Raw genomic sequence first — 19,854 nt, forward strand, 5'->3', positions numbered from 1 at the left:
TTACGCAAACTCCAATATATTTGTGTTAGAGCTTCGAATCTTCAAGTGATTCTTCAAGTGTTCTTGGGTTGAACACTTCTCTTCTTCAACACTTACCTACTAAAAACACTTAAGGTGAGTTCATACCCCTACATTTTCATGTTTTCTCAAGTTTTTAGGGGGGGAATACAAGTTAAAATACTTAGAACATAACTGCATTTTTCTAACAGCTTTCATCAGAAAAGTTTCACTCCATTCACGGACTGTTTTGGACATCTTAAATATTTTTGTTTTCAAAAATGATTTAGGTGCATGTAGTTCCACTTCTTAGCTTTAAATTGACTACTTGCACCTCTTCATACGATTTTTCTACAATTTATGGTGATTTTTACAAAACTGCCTATCATTTCAAACATCATTCCGGACCAGTCTGTGATTATGGACTTTTTCACCCAAGTTAGAGGTCATTAAAAATTATAATAAAAATTATGAACAAACTAGACTCATTTTCCAAACTCTCAGAAGTTACAGAACCTGATTTGGACATTTTATGATTTTTCTACAATTTTTCCAATAACAGTTACAGAAAATGTTATTAACAGAAAAACACAATAAATTTCATTTCACCTTGTAACATGTTGAGCAAGGTATGCATCGTTATGTGATTATGTGTAGTTGCAATATATGACAAATTTTGTATTCTTACATAGACATACATCAGAAAACAAATGGATTTACACCTTCACAAGTATGACAAATATATATATATATATATATATATATATATATATATATATATATATATATATATATATATATATATATATATATATATATATACGATATTACGAGGCTATATCCATTAAAATATAAACATTGATAAATTATGACAAGTAAGGCCTATGCTCATTTCCCACGAAATCAATCGATAAACTATAATAGGTATAGTTTAGGGTTATTCATATAACAAACACAATATTAAGGGTCGTACACTTACAAAAGAGTTATTGCCGCTATGGACAATTAAGTTAATCTATAATAAGTATAGTTAAGCCATTATACCCCCACAAACGAACGCGTTAGTTATAATCGGTATAGTTATGGTAAATACATATTAAAAATAAAGTAATAAACTATAATAGGTATAGTTTATGTTTCATCTACCCTAGGAACTTAATTACAAGAAAGGAATTCACCATCACTTTTGATAAGCTATTCATATGCATAGTTCAGGTTCACTAATCCCTATCACTCCCCGGTGAACTATGATATGTATAGGTTACACTCACCATCACCATCACTTTTGATAAGCTATTCATATGCATAGTTCAGGTTCACTAATCCCTATCACTCCCCGGTGAACTATGATATGTATAGGTTACACTCACCATCATCACCACTTTTGATAAGCTATTCATATGCATAGTTCAGGTTCCCTAATCCCTATTACTCCCCGGTGAACTATGATATGTATAGGTTATATTCATAATAGATTTTCGTATGGTTAGACTTCAACTATAATCGTTGAGCGTATATGCTTGAGTCATACAAGAATTTAGTCTGGATTGGCTTAGAATTGGTGGTGCCCGCCTCATCTCCTGTTCCTCGTTGGGTTGTGGATCTAGGGCAGACCCACTACATTCGACGTTTTATCTAACTTAAATCTTCTATAACTTATATACGCTGGACAATTATAGGGGAAATCTACGGGTCAATCTAGGATACATCAACACATCATATAGGTTATATTCACCATCACTTTTGATAAGCTATCATATGCATAGTTCAGGTTCACTAATCTCTATTACTCCCCGGTGAACTATGGTATGTATAGGTTATGTTCACATTAAAGGTTCGCATTGTTAGACTTCAACTATAATCATTGAGCGTATATGCTTGAGTCATACAAGAATTTAGTCTGGATTGGCTTAGAATTGGTGGTGCCCGCCTCATCTCCTGTTCCTCGTTGGGTTGTGGACCTAGGGCAGACCCACTACATTCGACGTTTTATCTAACTTAAATCTTCTATAACTTATATACGCTGGATGATTATAGAGGAAATCTACGGTCAATCTAGGGTTCATCAACACATCATATAGGAATATTCTATTTACACCTAACTAAGAAAATATTGGATTTTCTGGATACATATCCTATCGCTTTTAAAAAGGAAAACGGTTTCTACTCCAAACAAAACTCTTATGAACTCACCAACTTAATTGTTGACACTTTTCAAAACTACTTGTATTCTCAGGAAATCAGTGAAACAGGAAAACTTCAGCGCTTTGAGGATGGGACGTTAAACCGTCAACAATTTATTTTTATCATCACAATGTAATTGATTTTGAAACATGTAAACATCTACTTTGGTGTAACTTTTTCAATTATATTTATGATGGTTGTATTTACTTTGAGCACTATTATACATGTTGTTGTGATACTGTACATGAAGTCCTCCACCCTTGGACGTTTCCGCCATCCTTGGTTTGGGGGTGTGACATTTTACGATCCAACAAAACATCAAAATGTAATCTTATCACATCATGTATTAAGAATCAAAAAATAGAAAACTTACTAGAGTTAGATAGTGGATTTTACCTGAAGCAGAGTCATACATCATGACTCTCTCATTTCTTATATCTTTCAGGTAGTCAGGGCAACTTTATAACCAATGCCCCCTCTTTTGGCAGTAGAAACATATGGATTCTTCTAGAATGGTACACGGGGCTATCTCAGAATCAGCCTTTCTGTTCTGTTCTGTTCTGACTCTTTGTGTGCTTCATTGTACTAGAAGTAATGAATAGTATTATCCTAAACTATACTGATAATAGTTTACTAATGCTCTAACTGGACTGTTACTGAAAAGACTCATTTATCTACAAAGTTATGCTTATACTTTAAAATGGAGTTTTGTATAACTATAAAGTAACATAACCTTTAGAAGAGTTTTGAAATGTTTTAACAACTTATAAATAACATAAGTAACATTTTGAAAGATGTTTATAACAAACATTTACACAATTATCATTGTGTTCAACTTGTATTCACCCCCTTAAACAATTAAAATAGTTAAAAGATTCATTATGGGGTATGAACTCACCTGATGTGGGTGATTCAAACGGGTATGTGCGTACGGATGAGAAGTTCCACGAATGAAGTTCCGAGACACAATAAGTCCTAAATGATATTTAAGGACACATAATGACATGAATATAGTGTTTATAAACAACTATATGAAAGATAACACCTTCCGGGACTAGGAAACACCTTGGCTAGGTGTTGGAATCACATGTGATTCAACATAGGAAGGTATAAGGCACACACATGAGTTTACTACCATGAGTTCACGGCCCAAGGGAGTTTACGGCTGTAAACTCATGGCTACACATGTGTTAGTGCAAGTTTGAAACCTAGGGAATGTTTTAGGGACATTAGCTTTAACCTGGGATGAGAAAGACCGCCTTCTTTGGAGTTTTTGAGGTGTTCACGGCCTAAATGAGTTTACTACCGTAAACTCATGGCCAATTATACTTATGAGGGTCCTAAAGGTCATAAGGAAGCATTCTAAATTCATGCCTAAGCCTTAGGAAGTGTTTGTGGCATCAAAACACTCTTATCTTGAGTTTTCGGCCCTTGGACCATTTTGGCTTGAGCTTGCGGCCGTAATCACCTAGGGGTGATGATATTTTGATTGTTTTGAGTCCTAAACACATCATGGTAAAGTTCTATGCTTGTCTCTTGGCTTATGGAAGGCATTTAGGGCATTTTGGCACCCTAAGATGGAGTTCACGGCCCAAGAACTTCCTTGGCCGTGAACTCACTTCTTGCCTTGTTTCTTAATGTTTTGGGGGTCTAAAACAAATAATAGTAGTCCCTAGGTTTAGTCCCAAGGTTTGGAGGGACATTGGGCACACTTTGGCCCTTATAAAGGAGTTTACTCTCCAAGATGTTCTTGGGCGGTAAACTCCCAAATCTTGTTGTTTTGGATTGATTTTCATGTTATTAAGGCATATAACACACTTATATACACTCTAGGTTGAAGTACTCACAGTTGGGGGTGATCGGGTGAAGATCCTTGAGAGAGAAAATCGACTTTTCTCTAGCTAGAAATGTAACAAATGAATCCAAAATGGCTAAATTTTCTTTATATAGCCTTGAGGGTTTTTGGTCCGAATACCATTTTTGGACTGTAATATTCCAAACACTTGAAGGTTTGGGCACTTATTGCAACATATTAAACCCTAGTGTATCCTCTCTCCTGATATCCTCTGGAGCACTAACCTTAAAACACTCAAACTTATCCCAAAAGTTTGATAGTTAGTTGATACTGATTTGACTTCAATTGTAGTGGATGGTTTTACCGAATGGAAATTTTTGGGTTGTCACATCACCCCCCCCCCCCCCCGTTAAAATGAATTTCGTCCCAAAATTCGCTCTCTTAATGTTACTACTGGGGTTGAGCTCTTCTGCTTTGTAGAATACTCACTCGTAGACCTGGCAACTTTGCCCTGGTGTTCTTGATAGGATTCATACTTGGTCCATCTATCATTACCTCGCGTATGCAAGCCGTATATGATTAAGATTAGTAGGACTGTCGGATGTGCGAATCTGCCCCAGGTCAACAACCCACGGGGAAAACAGGAGATAGGGCGGAAACACACATGCTAGGTCTGCGTAATCACACTCATATACCACTCTTGCGTATACATTCGAAAATAATAGGCGGGTTGTATTCGTCCATAGCCTCTATGCTCGAACATTGGTCTGCTGGACAAGTGGTATTTCGTGACGGTCTGCGGACGTCTGACGATAAGGCTTCGGAGGACAAAGTACTCTTCGCACGAGTACTTCGAGGGTTTAGAATGCGAAAGATAAAGTTTAGGTTTAGGTTGGACCTTCGATACGAAATGACGAAAGTTTCGAGAACTTGCCGATCGAGGCGATAGAAACATATGAACTCAGTATGGTGAGGACCACGCCAACTCATGACGAAAGAAAAACAACGGACTCTATACCGAACAAAGTTTTGGTCAAATGAAAGAAACATCTGATGAACGACAATATATACCTGGTATGCTTGGTACTGTACTCCTAGTATGTTCAATAATGTACTCCTTGTAACTGATCTCGAGTTTTCTGCTTTCTATTTTGAAATTAACACTCCTATGTATCGTACCGCTATGTGCGCATACATACAAATAAAAGCGCTTTACTTACTGAAGGGATACTTTTATACCATGATCCCCCATGGTACCACTACCATCGCCCGTCATATACAAGTTGTGGATACTTAAGATGAGCCAGGTAGTCGACTGAGTATCTCTGCCTCAAATCCTCAACCAATTAAGGAAAGGGGACCTAAGCGGAGTCACTCACTCTAAGTTTGCAACATCTCTGTTGCGCACAACCCTGATGTATATGATGAGTCATAATAGCTTCTCTAAGGGATCTTTTAATTCTCTTGAATATTACGACCTATTTCAACATGTGAGTTGTTATAGTTACTTTTAAGTGTCATCCTCAAATTTTAATCTTATATGAATATAAATAAATTTTTAAAAGTAAGTACTATTTTGAAAACGTACCACTACTCGACGACGACTCCGGAGTAGATTCTCCTGCGGTGATCATCAGAATACGTCCATCCGCGCCTGAGTTCTTGATTATTGGACAGTCCCTCTTAATGTGTCCATTCTCACCACAGCCATAACAGGCTCGGTTTTCTTCAGCTCCGAGGACTTGGGAGATCGGTTGAGCCGGTGCCCTGCAGTAACGGACTGTGTGTCCCTTTTTGTGGCAGTTCAGACACTTCATTTCTCGGCACACTCCAGTGTGGTGAAAGTTGCACTTTCCACACTTTGGAAGGTTTCCAGCATAACGACTAGCAGATGCTGAAGCAGTAGGCGTCGTAGCGGCGTACATAGTACTCGCTTGTTGCGCTTGTGGGATGTCTTGTGTTGTTCGCTTCTTCTTTCTCTTATTCTCCGACTCTTGATTATAGTCCTCTTCCCTTGACGACTCGGGAATAGGGACTTTTACGCTGTGGCGGACTCCATGATCGATGAGTCGTTGAGCCAAGCGTTTAGCACTAGTGAACGTGGTTGGTTAGAAGATAACACATTCCCTTGGGTCGGAGCAGTCAGACCCCAAATGTATCTCTCTATCTTCTTCCTTTCCGAGGTAATCATTCCGGGACATAGAGCTGCTAGTTCGCTGAACCGGTCTGTGTAGGTCACTATGTCTGAGTCGACCATAGTGAGATCCCATAGTTCTTGTTCTAGCTTTTGAATCTCGCCTAAAGGGAAATATTCTTCCCGCATTAACTCTTTTAGGTTTTCCCAACCTATTGAGTTTGCCACAGGTAGGGTCAGTGACTTAACATGGTTGTTCCACCATGTTAGGGCCTTGCCATCGAAGGTGTAGGCAGCAAACTTCACTTTGCTTCCTTCGGGGCATAAACAGATCTCGAAGACCGACTCTGTTTTCTCGAACCATTGCAGGAGGGAAATGACTCCTTCAGTCCCTTTAAAGGGCAGTGGTTGACATCTGATGAAGTCCTTGTAGGAGAACTCTCCCTGGTGCACAGGGACCTCACCTTGAGTAGAATTGGTAGGCGCTTCGCCTCCACCTGTACTGGTGGAGTGATATTGTGCCATGGCTGTTGCCACAGCCTCGGCCATTGCAGCATTCAAAGTTGTCGCATCGATTTGTGGAGAAGGTATGGGAGTTATCGGAGTTGCGTGTCTGGGTGATCTGCGAGGAGGCATCTTTGCTTAAAGAAAACAAAGATGAGACAGAATAAGTCTATAGCAACGGACACAAGCCGAAAGCTGAAAAGACAAGGTTATCCTAGTTCTGGATGTATCGGGTCCTAACTTCCACAGAGTTTTAGGGACAATTCATAAATGATTCTATACCAAATAAACTCTATGAATTTGAAATAACTATCCTCGAATGAATATATGTTTCCTGAATAACTGTTACCAGTTGCATGTATGAAAATAATTCTAACACATGTAATGTGAGCAGTGTTTCCACTCGCTCGCTAAATTAACCTAGTTAATATTTATTAGTGTGACGCGTAGGACGTTTTTGGTTACTTCGGCTGATCTTTCCTTGAAATCTTCTCATTGGTTTGTCCTTGTTCCTCCTGAACTCTTCTGTTGTCTACTATGAGGAAGTGGTTACGTTTATCTGGGCTTGTCGTGCGAGAATGAAAGTGACTAAAGAACCTATGAGCTTTAAGGTAACTTTATGGGGTGATCCTTACGGAATCTTCCTATAATTATACTAGGTATACTAGTTGGTATTGTATATAATTGAAGATCAAATAGACCTTCGAACAATTGATCCCACCTCAACACTACTTCCTTAAAAGGAATGGATAGCAAAGCGTCGGTCACAGATTCTATGTCTATAAGGTCTTGATTATATATAAAACTTTATGAATACACCCTATAAGATTATAGACCTATCCGCAAGGGTCTTTTAGTTATCATATAAGTTATGTATCTGGACTAACATACTCCTACAGTATCCTAACGTAATGTACTTGTTATGTTCTAGACTTGTTATCGTGCTATCGTATCATAGAATACTCCCATAGTATTCTAACTCTAACTGTACTTGTTCTGGCGTTCTCTTGACTGGTGTTCTGGTAAGTTTTAACCCTGTTGCAGCACCACATCATTCCCAAACACATGTTGGTCACATCTCGAATGAATATAGTTGATCAGGCTATATTGATCCTAGCTATGATTACATAACTGTTCAGGTTGACGATAGTGTCCAACCTCTAAATACTTTTAGTTCTGTTCTCCTCGTGATCCTAGTTCTATTATGTACATGTATGAGCAAGTAGGTATATTTTTATAACTTGAAGTTATAATCTAAAATATATCATTATCCAGAGCACGTAAGCCCCATTGTATTTATAGACGTATATCTTTTATTGGTTGATATACTTAGTTCACTATAAACAATGCTCTGATACCAATCTGTCACACCCCAAAACCGGAATGGCGGAAACGTTCGGGGGTGGAGGACGTCATGTCAAGTATCACGAGATATGTATATGGTAAGCAAGTAATGAACAACCATATCATTTAGAAAGAAAGTGTTTACAATGTATGTGTTCACAAAACATAGAAGTCATAAACAACTAACAAAAAAAGACTTGAAGCTATAATGCTCCATCTTCTGACGTCCCAGCACGAGCACCTGTCTAATAGTCTCCTGAGAATACAAGTTATTTGAAAGAGTTGATCAGCAATTAAGCTGGTGAGTTCATAAGATTTTAGTGATGTGAGTAAGATGTAAAAATGTGGTTAAAAATGTATATGTAAAGTGTTGTAAGCTGTAAAGTGTTGTTTTGTAAAGTTTGCTTATTCCTCTAGAAAATCATATATTTCCTACTTAAAACGGGAGTTGAGTAAAATGACACTACAAGCCTTTCTGTGCGTAATAAGTGGGTTCAAGTTATATATACTTGGAGTAAACAAACAATCGATTATGCGCATCTTCCCTCAACCTACAACCCGACGGGGTACAGTAAGTAAGGCGGATAGCACATATTCCATTGGTTGTTAGATCGTTGTCATATATAACCTTGGTGTAATCACTTGTTACTCATGAAGTTATTTGTAATGGTTCCTTTATATCTAATGGAGAGTTCCTTTTAAGAAAACCTATATTTCTTATAATAAAATATTGACTATGGTGATTACATTTATAATAGCTTTGTTTATACTGCTATATATAATTTGATATCGGGTAGATAGTAGATTGGGTGACGTCGGTGTAAACCCACATCCAACAGGAACATGACGTACAGCGAAGAGCACACATCCTACTAGCTATCGGATACTAGTTTTATATATAAACATGGTGTATAAACTAAGGTGTTATAGAGTTACTCACTTAAAGTCTTTAAAACTGTACTAGCTTAATAAAATGGATTAAGCCCTTAACTGGAAATCGCTAGTTTTGTATATCAAAAGTACTGACTTTGAAACGAAAGTTTTGTACTAGAAAAACTGTGCATTGACCCTGTGTCCTATGACCTGATCCATACGTGGTACCCTTATGATGACTTAATGTATACTAAGCATATATATATATATATATATATATATATATATATATATATATATATATATATATATAGATTCGTGTAGATAATAGATTGGGTGACCTCGGTGTAAACCCACATCCAACGGGAACAGGACGTACAACAAAGAAGACACATCCTATTAGCTGCCGGAATCTACTTAACATATATGTATCCTATAGTGTATACATTACGGAATCATAAGGTTAGCATCATGGTTCTAACTTTTTAAAAGTAGCCTTCTACTAAGACTCAATTGTTTTGAAAGTAGTCTTCTACCAAGACCCTACTGTTTTGAAAGCAGTCTTCTACCAAGACCCTACTGTTTTGAAAGCAGTCTTCTACCAAGACCCTACTATTTTGAAAACAGTCTTCTAGCAAGACTCTACTGTTATGAAAGCAGTCTTCTACCAAGACTCTACTGTTCCTTTGTCAACTGTAAAGTACATTCTCCCTAGTTTATAACCTATCTCGAATAGAGAATAGATTAACCTTCAAGTGTTACCGACACTTTATGAAAGTAATGGGAGAAATGAGTACCTTGATGTCGTTTATAATGACATACGGAGGTACTATCAACCTAAAAACATATTTGTTTTATTACGGTCATAATGTGAAAGCTGGAACCCCTACTAACCGCTCTCATGTATGGAGATTGAGGGAACCAAACGCGACCCGAGCAAATCCATGCAAGCCGTGAAATTCACATTAAAGTTAGATCCTGTCTGCGTGTTGTCATGCTATAGCAAATTAACTAGTTAGTTCTGTTCTGTTCTGTTCTGACTCTTTGTGTGCTTCATTGTACTAGAAGTAATGAATAGTATTCTCCTAAACTATACCTATAATAGTTAACTAGTGCTCTAACTGGACTGTTACTGAAAAGACTCATTCATTTACAAAGTTATGCTTATACTTTAAAATGGAGTTTTGTATAACTATAAAGTAACATAACCTTTAGAAGATTTTGAAATGTTTTAGCAACTTATAAATAACATAAGTAACATTTTGAAAGATGTTTATAACAAACATTTACACAATTATCATTGTGTTCAACTTGTATTCCCCCCTTAAACAATTAAAATAGTTAAAAGATTCATTACGGGGTATGAACTCACCTGATGTGGGTGATTCAAACGGGTATGCGCGTACGGATGAGAAGTTCCACGAATGAAGTTCCGAGACACAATAATTCCTAAATGATATTTAAGGACACATAATGACATGAATATAGTGTTTATAAACAACTATATGAAAGATAACACCTTCCGGGACTAGGAAACACCTTGGCTAGGTGTTGGAATCACATGTGATTCAATATAGGAAGGTATAAGGCACACACATGAGTTTACTACCATGAGTTCATGGCCCAAGGGAGTTTACGGCCGTAAACTCATGGCTACACATGTTTTAGTGCAAGTTTGAAAGCTAGGGGATGTTTTAGGGACATTAGCTTTAACCTAAGATGAGAAAGACCGCCTTCTTTGGAGTTTTTGAGGTGTTCACGGCCCAAATGAGTTTACTACCATAAACTCATGGCCAATTATACTTATGAGGGTCCTAAAGGTCATAAGGAAGCATTCTAAATTCATGCCTAAGCCTTAGGAAGTGTTTGTGGCATCAAAACACTCTTATCTTGAGTTTTCGGCCCTTGGACCATTTTGGCTTGAGCTTGCGGCCGTAATCACCTAGGGGTGATGATATTTTGATTGTTTTGAGTCCTAAACACATCATGGTAAAGTTCTATGCTTTTCTCTTGGCTTATGGAAGGCATTTAGGGCATTTTGGCACCCTAAGATGGAGTTCACGGCCCAAGAACTTCCGTTGCCGTGAACTCACTTCTTGCCTTGTTTCTTAATGTTTTAGGGGTCTAAAACAAGTAATGGTAGTCCCTAGGTTTAGTCCCAAGGCTTGGAGGGACATTGGGCACACTTTGGCCCTTATAAATGAGTTTACTCTCCAAGATGTTCTTGGGCGGTAAACTCCCAAATCTTGTTGTTTTGGCTTGATTTTCATGTTATTAAGGCATATAACACACTTATATACACTCTAGGTTGAAGTACTCACATTTGGGGGTGATCGGGTGAAGATCCTTGAGAGAGAAAATCGACTTTTCTCTAGCTAGAAATGTAACAAATGAATCCAAAATGGCTAAATTTTCTTTATATAGCCTTGAGGGTTTTTGGTCCAAATACCATTTTTGGACTATAATATTCCAAACTCTTAAAGGTTTGGGCACTTATTGCAACATATTAAACCCTAGTGTATCCTCTCTCCTGATATCCTCTGGAGCACTAACCTTAAAACACTCAAACTTATCCCAAAAGTTTGATAGTTATTTGATACTGATTTGACTTCAATTGTAGTGGATGGTTTTACCGAATGGAAATTTTTGGGCTGTCACACAAGAGGTCAATGGGAGTCTGAATATCTTGAAAAGTTTCAATAACAAATTAAGAAGTAAACCTATTAAACTCTAGCACACGACTTGAGGTTTGTAACCTATCGTGTTGATAAAATTTTATTTCTATGTCATTCCAGTAAAGCTACTTATGCATATGAGTTCTACGAGTTCTTAATTGATTGCATAAGGGCAAACACCTTGTTCAATGAAAGTACATTGACTGGCATAGGTGAGGTGCTAAATAACTTGGAAGCAATGGTGGGACCCTTGATGGAAAGAAATTAAGAATGAACAAGTTCTATCCATAAGAGTTTGGATTTGTCACAAACATTATCTTATGATTATGGTTATGACAAATTCACATGGATAGGAACACATGCACCATAAAATCTTAGTGTCATAAGGTTTCTCTCATTCATGAAAATGATTGTGAGGAAACACTTTCACTAAGATAGATTTTAAGGAGATATCGATTATGTAAACTGCATTCTCAAATTCGATTATGATTACGACATCCCTCTTCATAGTTCGAATTGTGAGATTTGGTGACTAGTCTGAACATTTGGGACTTAGTAATATAAGTGCTGAATTAGTTTAGACACACATGTGAGTTGTCCAAGGAGAGGTGTATGAGTTTGAGAAGCTTAGATAAATGCTTATCGAAGCACATTGTATTGGAAATATGAACTTTGGAAGTCAATAAGTATTGTCTTCTAGAAGTCCAACTGTTTTCCGAATACGTGTCAAAGCTAGTGGGAGCATAAATGTTATGCTGGAATGGATATAATCATCATGTTAGTGGGAGCATGATTATTATTATTATTTTAAGTATTGCAAGCTGGCAATATTAATTATAGAAAAACAAAAGTTTCACTTTGCAAAGTTGTAGGGGTTGAAAATTTGTTTTTGCTATAATTAAGGGGGAAAATGTTATACTTTGTTTCCAATCTAAAAGCTTAGATCAAGAAATTTTAATTGAATTTAGTCGGGGATATATTTATTAATTGCATTCTCAAAGTTCGATTATGATTACGGTATTCCTCTTCATAGTTCGAATTTTGAGAACACGACAAATTGAAATATTATGACAATATTATAGCAAGAACCTGGTAAAGTATCACATTTTTCATTATGAATCGTATCCTATACGATTCGGGTATAGGATCGATTGCATATGCTGTAATATTCGACCATTCAATAATTTTCCAAATGCCTATGGCATTTAGAGGGAAAAAGGGAATAGAACCATATGTGACTAAAATAATTAGACAACTGTCAAGGACAATCTAAGGTTCGCCAAGGATTGGTCGCTTGCGGACAATTGGAAGTATAGTCATGGATGGACCGCATTGGCATTAATATGAGTAGATAAGATTGATTTAGAATGAGTTCTCATATGGAAATATGGAAATGTTTCCTTATTGAGAGTTGGACAATAAGAATCTATATCTAGATAAGAAACGTCTATGCAAGAAGGATGTTCAAAGGAATGTACTTTGAATGTGAGACTTCATGACTATGGAATTGTCTTGTAACAATCTCCAATAGATCATTTTTTAATTTCATTGGAAAAGTCTTGGTGACTTTGGCGCTGTGATATTACGAAAGGAACGTTGCATAAAATGTTAGAGTCTAATATATTCTAGTAGTGGCGAGAATTTTGTATTCTTACACTAATTGATCAGGATTAGGAATTGTGAAATGAGCATCATTGGAAATATGTTCATTTGATCTATTTCACAAAGTAAAGACCATAGATAAACATAGTGTGCATGCTTGGTGCATGGGACAACTGTTGTTATAATTCATGTAAGAAGTTGATGAACCGAAACAACAAATAATGAGTAATCAATATGGTGATTAAATAAAAGGTGTTTTATTTATACTCAAAAGTTTGGGACCATATAGGATTAGTATTATTCTTGTGTTTCACTTTGCATGTTTTGACTTCCCGAACAAAAGGATTATTCAATCCCTCCGCAGTCGCTCATACTTTGGAAGTAAGTATGAATGAAGACTGTCATGAATCCATCTGTAGATTGTCTAAAGTGTTTAGACATGGCAAAAGTTTGATATAGAGTTCATGAGTGCTGCTATAAGATTAGAGTATTAGATTATACCCACGCTCATTTGGATCGCTTCATGGATTTTATCATGAGTGACTGGTGAGACGGTAATATCTTATACTCTTAAAAATGAGATGTGTGAGTTGTATTCTGCAAGTCGGTTGCTCATTGATAATATGTAAACGCACCAGTAACTTGGTGTTATAAAACATATTGTTGTGTGTGATTTGATGAGTGGGTAAAAGAGAGCATTGAGTCAAAGTTTATCCATTCCTTTTACCCAAAGTGGGATAAAAGCGATATATGTGGGCCCCTCGATGATTTAGTGATGATACCCTAAGCACTTGGCCAAGCCGGGACTAAGTTGATGTGTTCATTTGTAGTCTATTGTTAGTTGTCATAAATCGGAAATCAGGAAACAACACATGAACAGAGAGTATGATTAAAATCCATGTCTCAGTTCATACGATATCTAGAATTGAGGAATATATGATTCATTATCTAAAGGACAGGTTACTGATAAGATCAGAGTTCAACAACGTCTTTGAGAGCTACAATTGCTAATCAGATAATACTTGCATTTATAGTTACTAGACTTATCCAAGTGGGAGACTGTTGGATTAGTGTCTAAGCCCGTAACTATATTTGGTAAGTATTTGACCTGGTTGTGCATGGTCCTTTTGGGTTGCCTTCATCAAAGTAACTAGATAGGATGATTTATGAAGAAAGAGGTTAATTATGGTTTATTAATATATTATATGAATAATATATTAATAGAGAAATCATAGAGTTTAATACATATTGGACAAAAATTAATAAAGAAATTAATTATATGGCTAAAAGAGATTAATTAGACTTGGGGGACTAATATTGTAATTATAAGATAATTGCATTGTGGGCTATGGATTCCTAAAGGGAAGGGAGTTGGACGAAATCTATGGGAAGCCCATATGATTTTCGTCTAATGGCCTTCTAGACAGGTTCCATGGGTTGCTTAAGGCCTAAGCAGAGAATTAGGGTTTCTCCTTAAACCCTAGCAGCACACACAAGTATAAATAGACCCCTATGGATCCCAAAAACGTGGCTAAGTCTTCTGGTAGAGATCTTGGACGGTTTTGGTGCTCCTCTCCTCTTTCAATATCATCCTCTTGCTTATGGTGTTTGTAAACCATTAGAGGAGTGAAATTTGTGACTCTAAGCTCCAAGGACACGAGATTCAAGCTATTATATAAGAGGTATTCATCTAGATCTATTCTTACATGTTAATTTCGATATACATATGCTAGATCTAGGGTTTATGAGCTTTGGGTGATTATTGCATGTTCATTAGACAAACTAGATCCAAAGCTTTAGGGTTTCCATGTACACCATAGGACTGATCTAGTGCTCAAAACCCATCAAATCTACTATCTCTATCAGAGCTAATGGATATGGGAACACCATGCAGTCGTACGATCTCCCTAATGTAAGTTCTTGTTAGCTTCTCTATCCTGTCAGTTTCTTTGATAGGTAGGAAGTGTGCGGACTTCATTAACGTGTCTACGATCACCCAAATGGTATCGAGACCGCCCGTTGTCTTGGGTAACTTGGTTATGAAGTCTATCGTGATTCGCTCCCACTTCCATTCAGGTATCTCCAATTGTTGAAGTAAACCTGAGGGTTTCTGGTATTCGACCTTAACCTTGGCGCAAGTAATCTCTGCTTTCATGTTAGGCCACCAGTATAACTTTTTAAGATCCAGGTACATATTATCTGAACCTGGGTGGACGGAATATCGAGTGTTGTGTGCCTCGGTCATGACCAAGTCCCTGGAACCACCGTGTCTCGGTGTCCAGATCTGATTCATGAGATATAAGGCTCCGCCACCCTTGACTTCCAAATTTTTATCCATCCCTCTCAGGGATTCAACCGCCACATTCTCAGGTTTCAAGGCTACAAGCTGAGCCTCCTTAATTTGTGTGGACAGATGTGAATGAATAGTTATAGTCAATGATTTGACTCTACGACCAGAGTATTCTTTCCAACTTAGAGCATCAGCAACTACGTTGGCTTTACCGGGATGATAACAAATTTCGCATTCGTAGTCATTGAGTACCTCGACCCACCGTCGTTGTCTCATATTGAGCTCCTTCTGATCGAATATATGTTGAAGGCTCTTGTGGTCTGTAAAGATAGTGTTGTTTGTACCATACAGGTAGTGTCTCCAGATATTCAGAGCAAATACCACTGCTCCTAACTCAAGATCATGTGTGGTGTAGTTGACTTCGTGTGTCTTTAGATGTCTTAAGGCATAGGCGATGACCTTACCTCGTTGCATAAGAACACAGCCGAGTCCTTGGTTGGATGCATCGCAATAAACCACGAAGTCTTCTATTCCTTCTGGGAGGGATAGTATTGGTGCGTTGCATAAGGCTCACTTCAACGTTTGGAACGCTTTTTCTTGTTTCTCTTCCCAGTCAAAGGCCACACCTTTTTGGGTCAATGTTGTAAGCGTTTCACAATCCTAGAGAAGTTCTGAATGAGCCTACCATAATAGTCAGCGAGGCCTAGAAATTGACGAATTTTTGTAGGCGTCTTCGGTGCTGACCAATTCTCAATGGCCTTTATTTTGGAACGGTCCACATGAATTACCTCTTCACTAACAACGTGACCCAAGAATTCTACTCTTCGAATCCAAAACTCGCATTTAGAGAACTTCGCGTAGAGCTTCTCTGATTGTAATGTTTCTAAGACTTGACACAGATGTTGACTATGATCCCCCTTCCTTCGAGATTTGATAAGTATGTCATCGATGAACATAATGACGAATTGATCCAAGTAAGGACGGCACACCCTATTCATTAAGTCCATGAATACTGCGGGCGCATTAGTCAATCCGAATGGCATCTCTACAAACTTGTAGTGTTCATAACGTGTTTGGAAGACTGTCTTAGGAACATCCTCCTCTAACACTCGTAACTGGTGATACTTAGATCTCCAATCTATCTTTGAAATGTAATTCGCCCCTTGTAGTTGGTCGAACAAATCGTCTATGCGAGGTAGAGGGTAACGATTCTTGACGGTAAGCTTGTTTATTTCTCTATAGTCGATGCACATACGGAACGATCCCTCTTTCTTCTTCACAAACAAGACCGGTGCTCCCCAGGGTGAGAAGCTTCGTCTAATAAATCCCTTTCCGAGCAGTTCGTTGAGTTGACTGGATAGCTCCTGCATCTCAGCTGGTGCTAGACGATAGGGCGATTTGGCTACTAGGGTAGCCCCTGGAACTAAGTCAATTCTGAACTCGACTTGACGATGTGGAGGTAATCCTGGTAGTTCTTATGGAAAGATGTCGGGAAAGCCGCGTACTTCTGGGATGTTCTTTATGTCTTTCGTCTCTTGGCTCATATCAATAACATGAGCAAGGAATGCATAACATTCCTTTCATAAGTACTTCTGGGCTTGTATACTCGAGATGATACGAAGGTTCGTGTCGGGTTTGTCACCATAGATAACTAGAGTTTCGCTAGATGTCAGATTAAGGCGAACGGCCTTTTCATAACACATGATGTCAGCACAATGAAGACTCAACCAATCCATGCCGATAATGACGTCGAAACTTTTAATTCAGACCGACATGAGGTCGATTGGGAATGAATGGCTATCTAGAGTTAGGGTACATCCTATGTATATACTGCTAGTGCTCTCAGTCTTCCGTTAGTCATTTCTATAGTGAACAGTTCTTTTAGTGCACGTGGTTTTTGTTTAAGTAAGTGAGCAAATTTCTGGTTCACGAAACTCCTCTCCGCTCCACTATCAAATAGTATGCATGCATATGAGTTATCGAGGATAAACATACCAGTGACCACTGTAGGGTCGGCTACTGCTTCCTCATGGACTATAGCCAAAACTCTTCCCACTCCGCCAGTGTTCCCTGCCTTCGGGCAGTTCCTCATGTAGTGACCCACCTCTCCGCATCCGTAGCAAGTTTGAACCACACCAACATCGGGGAATTGGGTGATTGGCCTAGCCGGAGACTTACAGAAACAGGCAGTGTGCTCCTTCCTATTGCAGTTAGCGCACTGCATTTTCCGGCAGGGTCCATTGTGGTGGAAGCCGCACTTGTTGCACGTGGGTAAGCTTCCAACATACTGCTTCATCGGCGCAATGGCAATAGGTGTTATCACAGCATGCACATCCACGACCTGCTGCTTTTTGGCAGAGTTCTACGCCACACTCTTTTTCTTGTTGTCCTAGAACTTCCGCTTGTTGTCAGCGGCCTTGGAGGGTTCTAGGATGGCCAGGGTTGTTGTCGTTGTCGGGGTGCGGAATCCATGATCTGTGAGCCGCTTTGCCAATCGCTTGGCACTGTCGAAGGTAGTGGGGTTTGAAGCTAAGACATTCCCATGAAATGGAGGCACCAGCCCCTAAATATAACTCTCGACTTTCTTTCCCTCACTAGGGACCATTCCTGGACATAGTGCCACTAGATCGCTGAATCTGGCAATATAGGCCACTATCTCAGAGCCCTTCATGATTAGGCTCTAGAGTTCCTGTTCAAGTTTCTGAACTTAACCCCTCGGGCAGTACTCCTCGATCATGAGCTCCTTCAGAGCTTCCCAACCCATAACATTAGCCACTATTAGAGTTAGTGACTTGACATGGCTATTCCACCATGTCAGGTCTCGGTCCGCGAAAGTGCAGGAAGCAAATTTAAACTTGCTTCTTTCCGGACATGAACAGATCTTGAAGATCGATTCGGCTTTCTCGAACCATCGCGAGTGGGCAATGATTCCACCAGTCCCGTTGAAGGACCTGGACTTGTAGTTGGTGAAATCCTTATACGAGCACTCTCTAGAGCACACTGGAGCATCACCTTGTGTGGAATGAACTATTTTTCCACTTCCTCTAGTACCACTAGCACTGAATTGAGCTAAGGCTGCCGAAACAGCCGCAGCCACTACAACTTGGATAGCTTCCGAATTGTATTGTGGAGGAGGTGGTTGATTGGGAGTTATCGGAGGATTGTGTCTCGGTGTTCGGAGTGGAGGCATCTTTCAACTAAAATTTACAAAGATGAAGATGATAGTAAGAATCAATTGTGAGTATAATGAGAGTGGTCCATGGACTAAATCGCCATAGCCCAACAAAACAGGTGAGAGTATGATTGAAATAGAGATCTAAAAGTAGGAGCATGAAAGCACTTGGATAAAGATTTCCCAAAAGATTAGATGTCTGTCAATAATATTGGCATTAATGATGTAACAAGTTCGGGAAAATGACCTAAAAGTAGGTCTTACATCAAACCAGAATAAGAAAATTTTGACAGCATAGAGACCTAGCAACAGTACTTGAAAGACAATAATATTTATAGGGAAAAGTGCTACATAAAGCATAGATAAGAAGGATATTCCTTAAACCAAAGGAAAGGACGAGTAGAGCATCTTCTACCGGCGATGGGTACCCCTCGAGTGAACCCTCAAACTTACCAGCTAACGCTCCACATCAAGAAGGTGTCTTTCATATACTCTTTGGCATGCTCGGAGCTCTATGAATTTGGCTTGCGTTGCAGCTAATTCTTGCTGCAGAGCCTCATTGTCTCTCAAAGCTCTCCTATGATAATCTTCAAGATGGCGAATGCAGACTGTATTAACTCCCACATTGGCATCAACTTCCATGATTCGGTCGATGGTTGTCCTACCCTGCTCTTCATTTCGAGCAACCCTGCGGACCAAAATAGGCAGGACTCTCTCTGCTGAGCCTCCCTCGCTCAGGTTGTAGAAGCTTCTGTCTCCATTGTATGGCAAGGTTTGACCCTATTCTTGACTCCATCTTCCCAAGTTCTCAGCCCACAGAGGCGTCGGGCCTTGAAATGCCAGACGAGGGTTAGGATTTGGGATCGGAGCTACCAGGGGTAGATCATTGACTTTTGGCTCGGAGTCAGAATCCTCCGGGAAGTTCTCTGTGAAGTCATCATCCAATGGAATTGCATGATTCTCTCCTGGCTCTGCATCGAGCCATCCTCCATTGCCTTGGTTGGGAAAGTACGGATCGTCGTGGGGATGGAATCCATCCATGTTATCTATCCGAGAATAGGAGCAAAAGAAATAGTTAATAGACATACTACCTAAGATCATTATAAGATGATCCTTACTAGTTACTCCAATATTTGCATAGTGCATACCAGTCATATGTAACCAAAACAAGATAGACCTTCGAATAAGTGATCCTAACTCTAAATCTACAACCAAACAAGGAATAGGAAGTAAAGCAAAGATCACAAATTCTAAGTCCATGACACCTTATTCACATATAACCTT

The 19,854-nt window shown here is 38.8% G+C and overlaps 1 protein-coding gene across 1 annotated transcript in view; it reads right to left on the reverse strand.

The window, feature by feature from the left end:
* The window catches only part of LOC145068176 (cytochrome f-like), a 78,131-nt gene extending 58,919 nt beyond the window's left edge, over positions 1–19,212 (reverse strand). Inside the window, exon 1 of the mRNA XM_079015151.1 lies at positions 19,032–19,212. Within this exon, the coding sequence (XP_078871277.1) occupies positions 19,032–19,212 (181 nt within the window). The remainder of the gene's footprint in view (positions 1–19,031) is intronic.
* Positions 19,213–19,854: the final 642 nt, after the last annotated feature.

The sequence above is a fragment of the Lactuca serriola genome, chromosome 8, assembly GCF_051521515.1.
Source record: "Lactuca serriola cultivar US96UC23 chromosome 8, Lser_US96UC23_V15, whole genome shotgun sequence".
In the NCBI taxonomy this organism is placed as follows: Eukaryota; Viridiplantae; Streptophyta; class Magnoliopsida; order Asterales; family Asteraceae; genus Lactuca; species Lactuca serriola.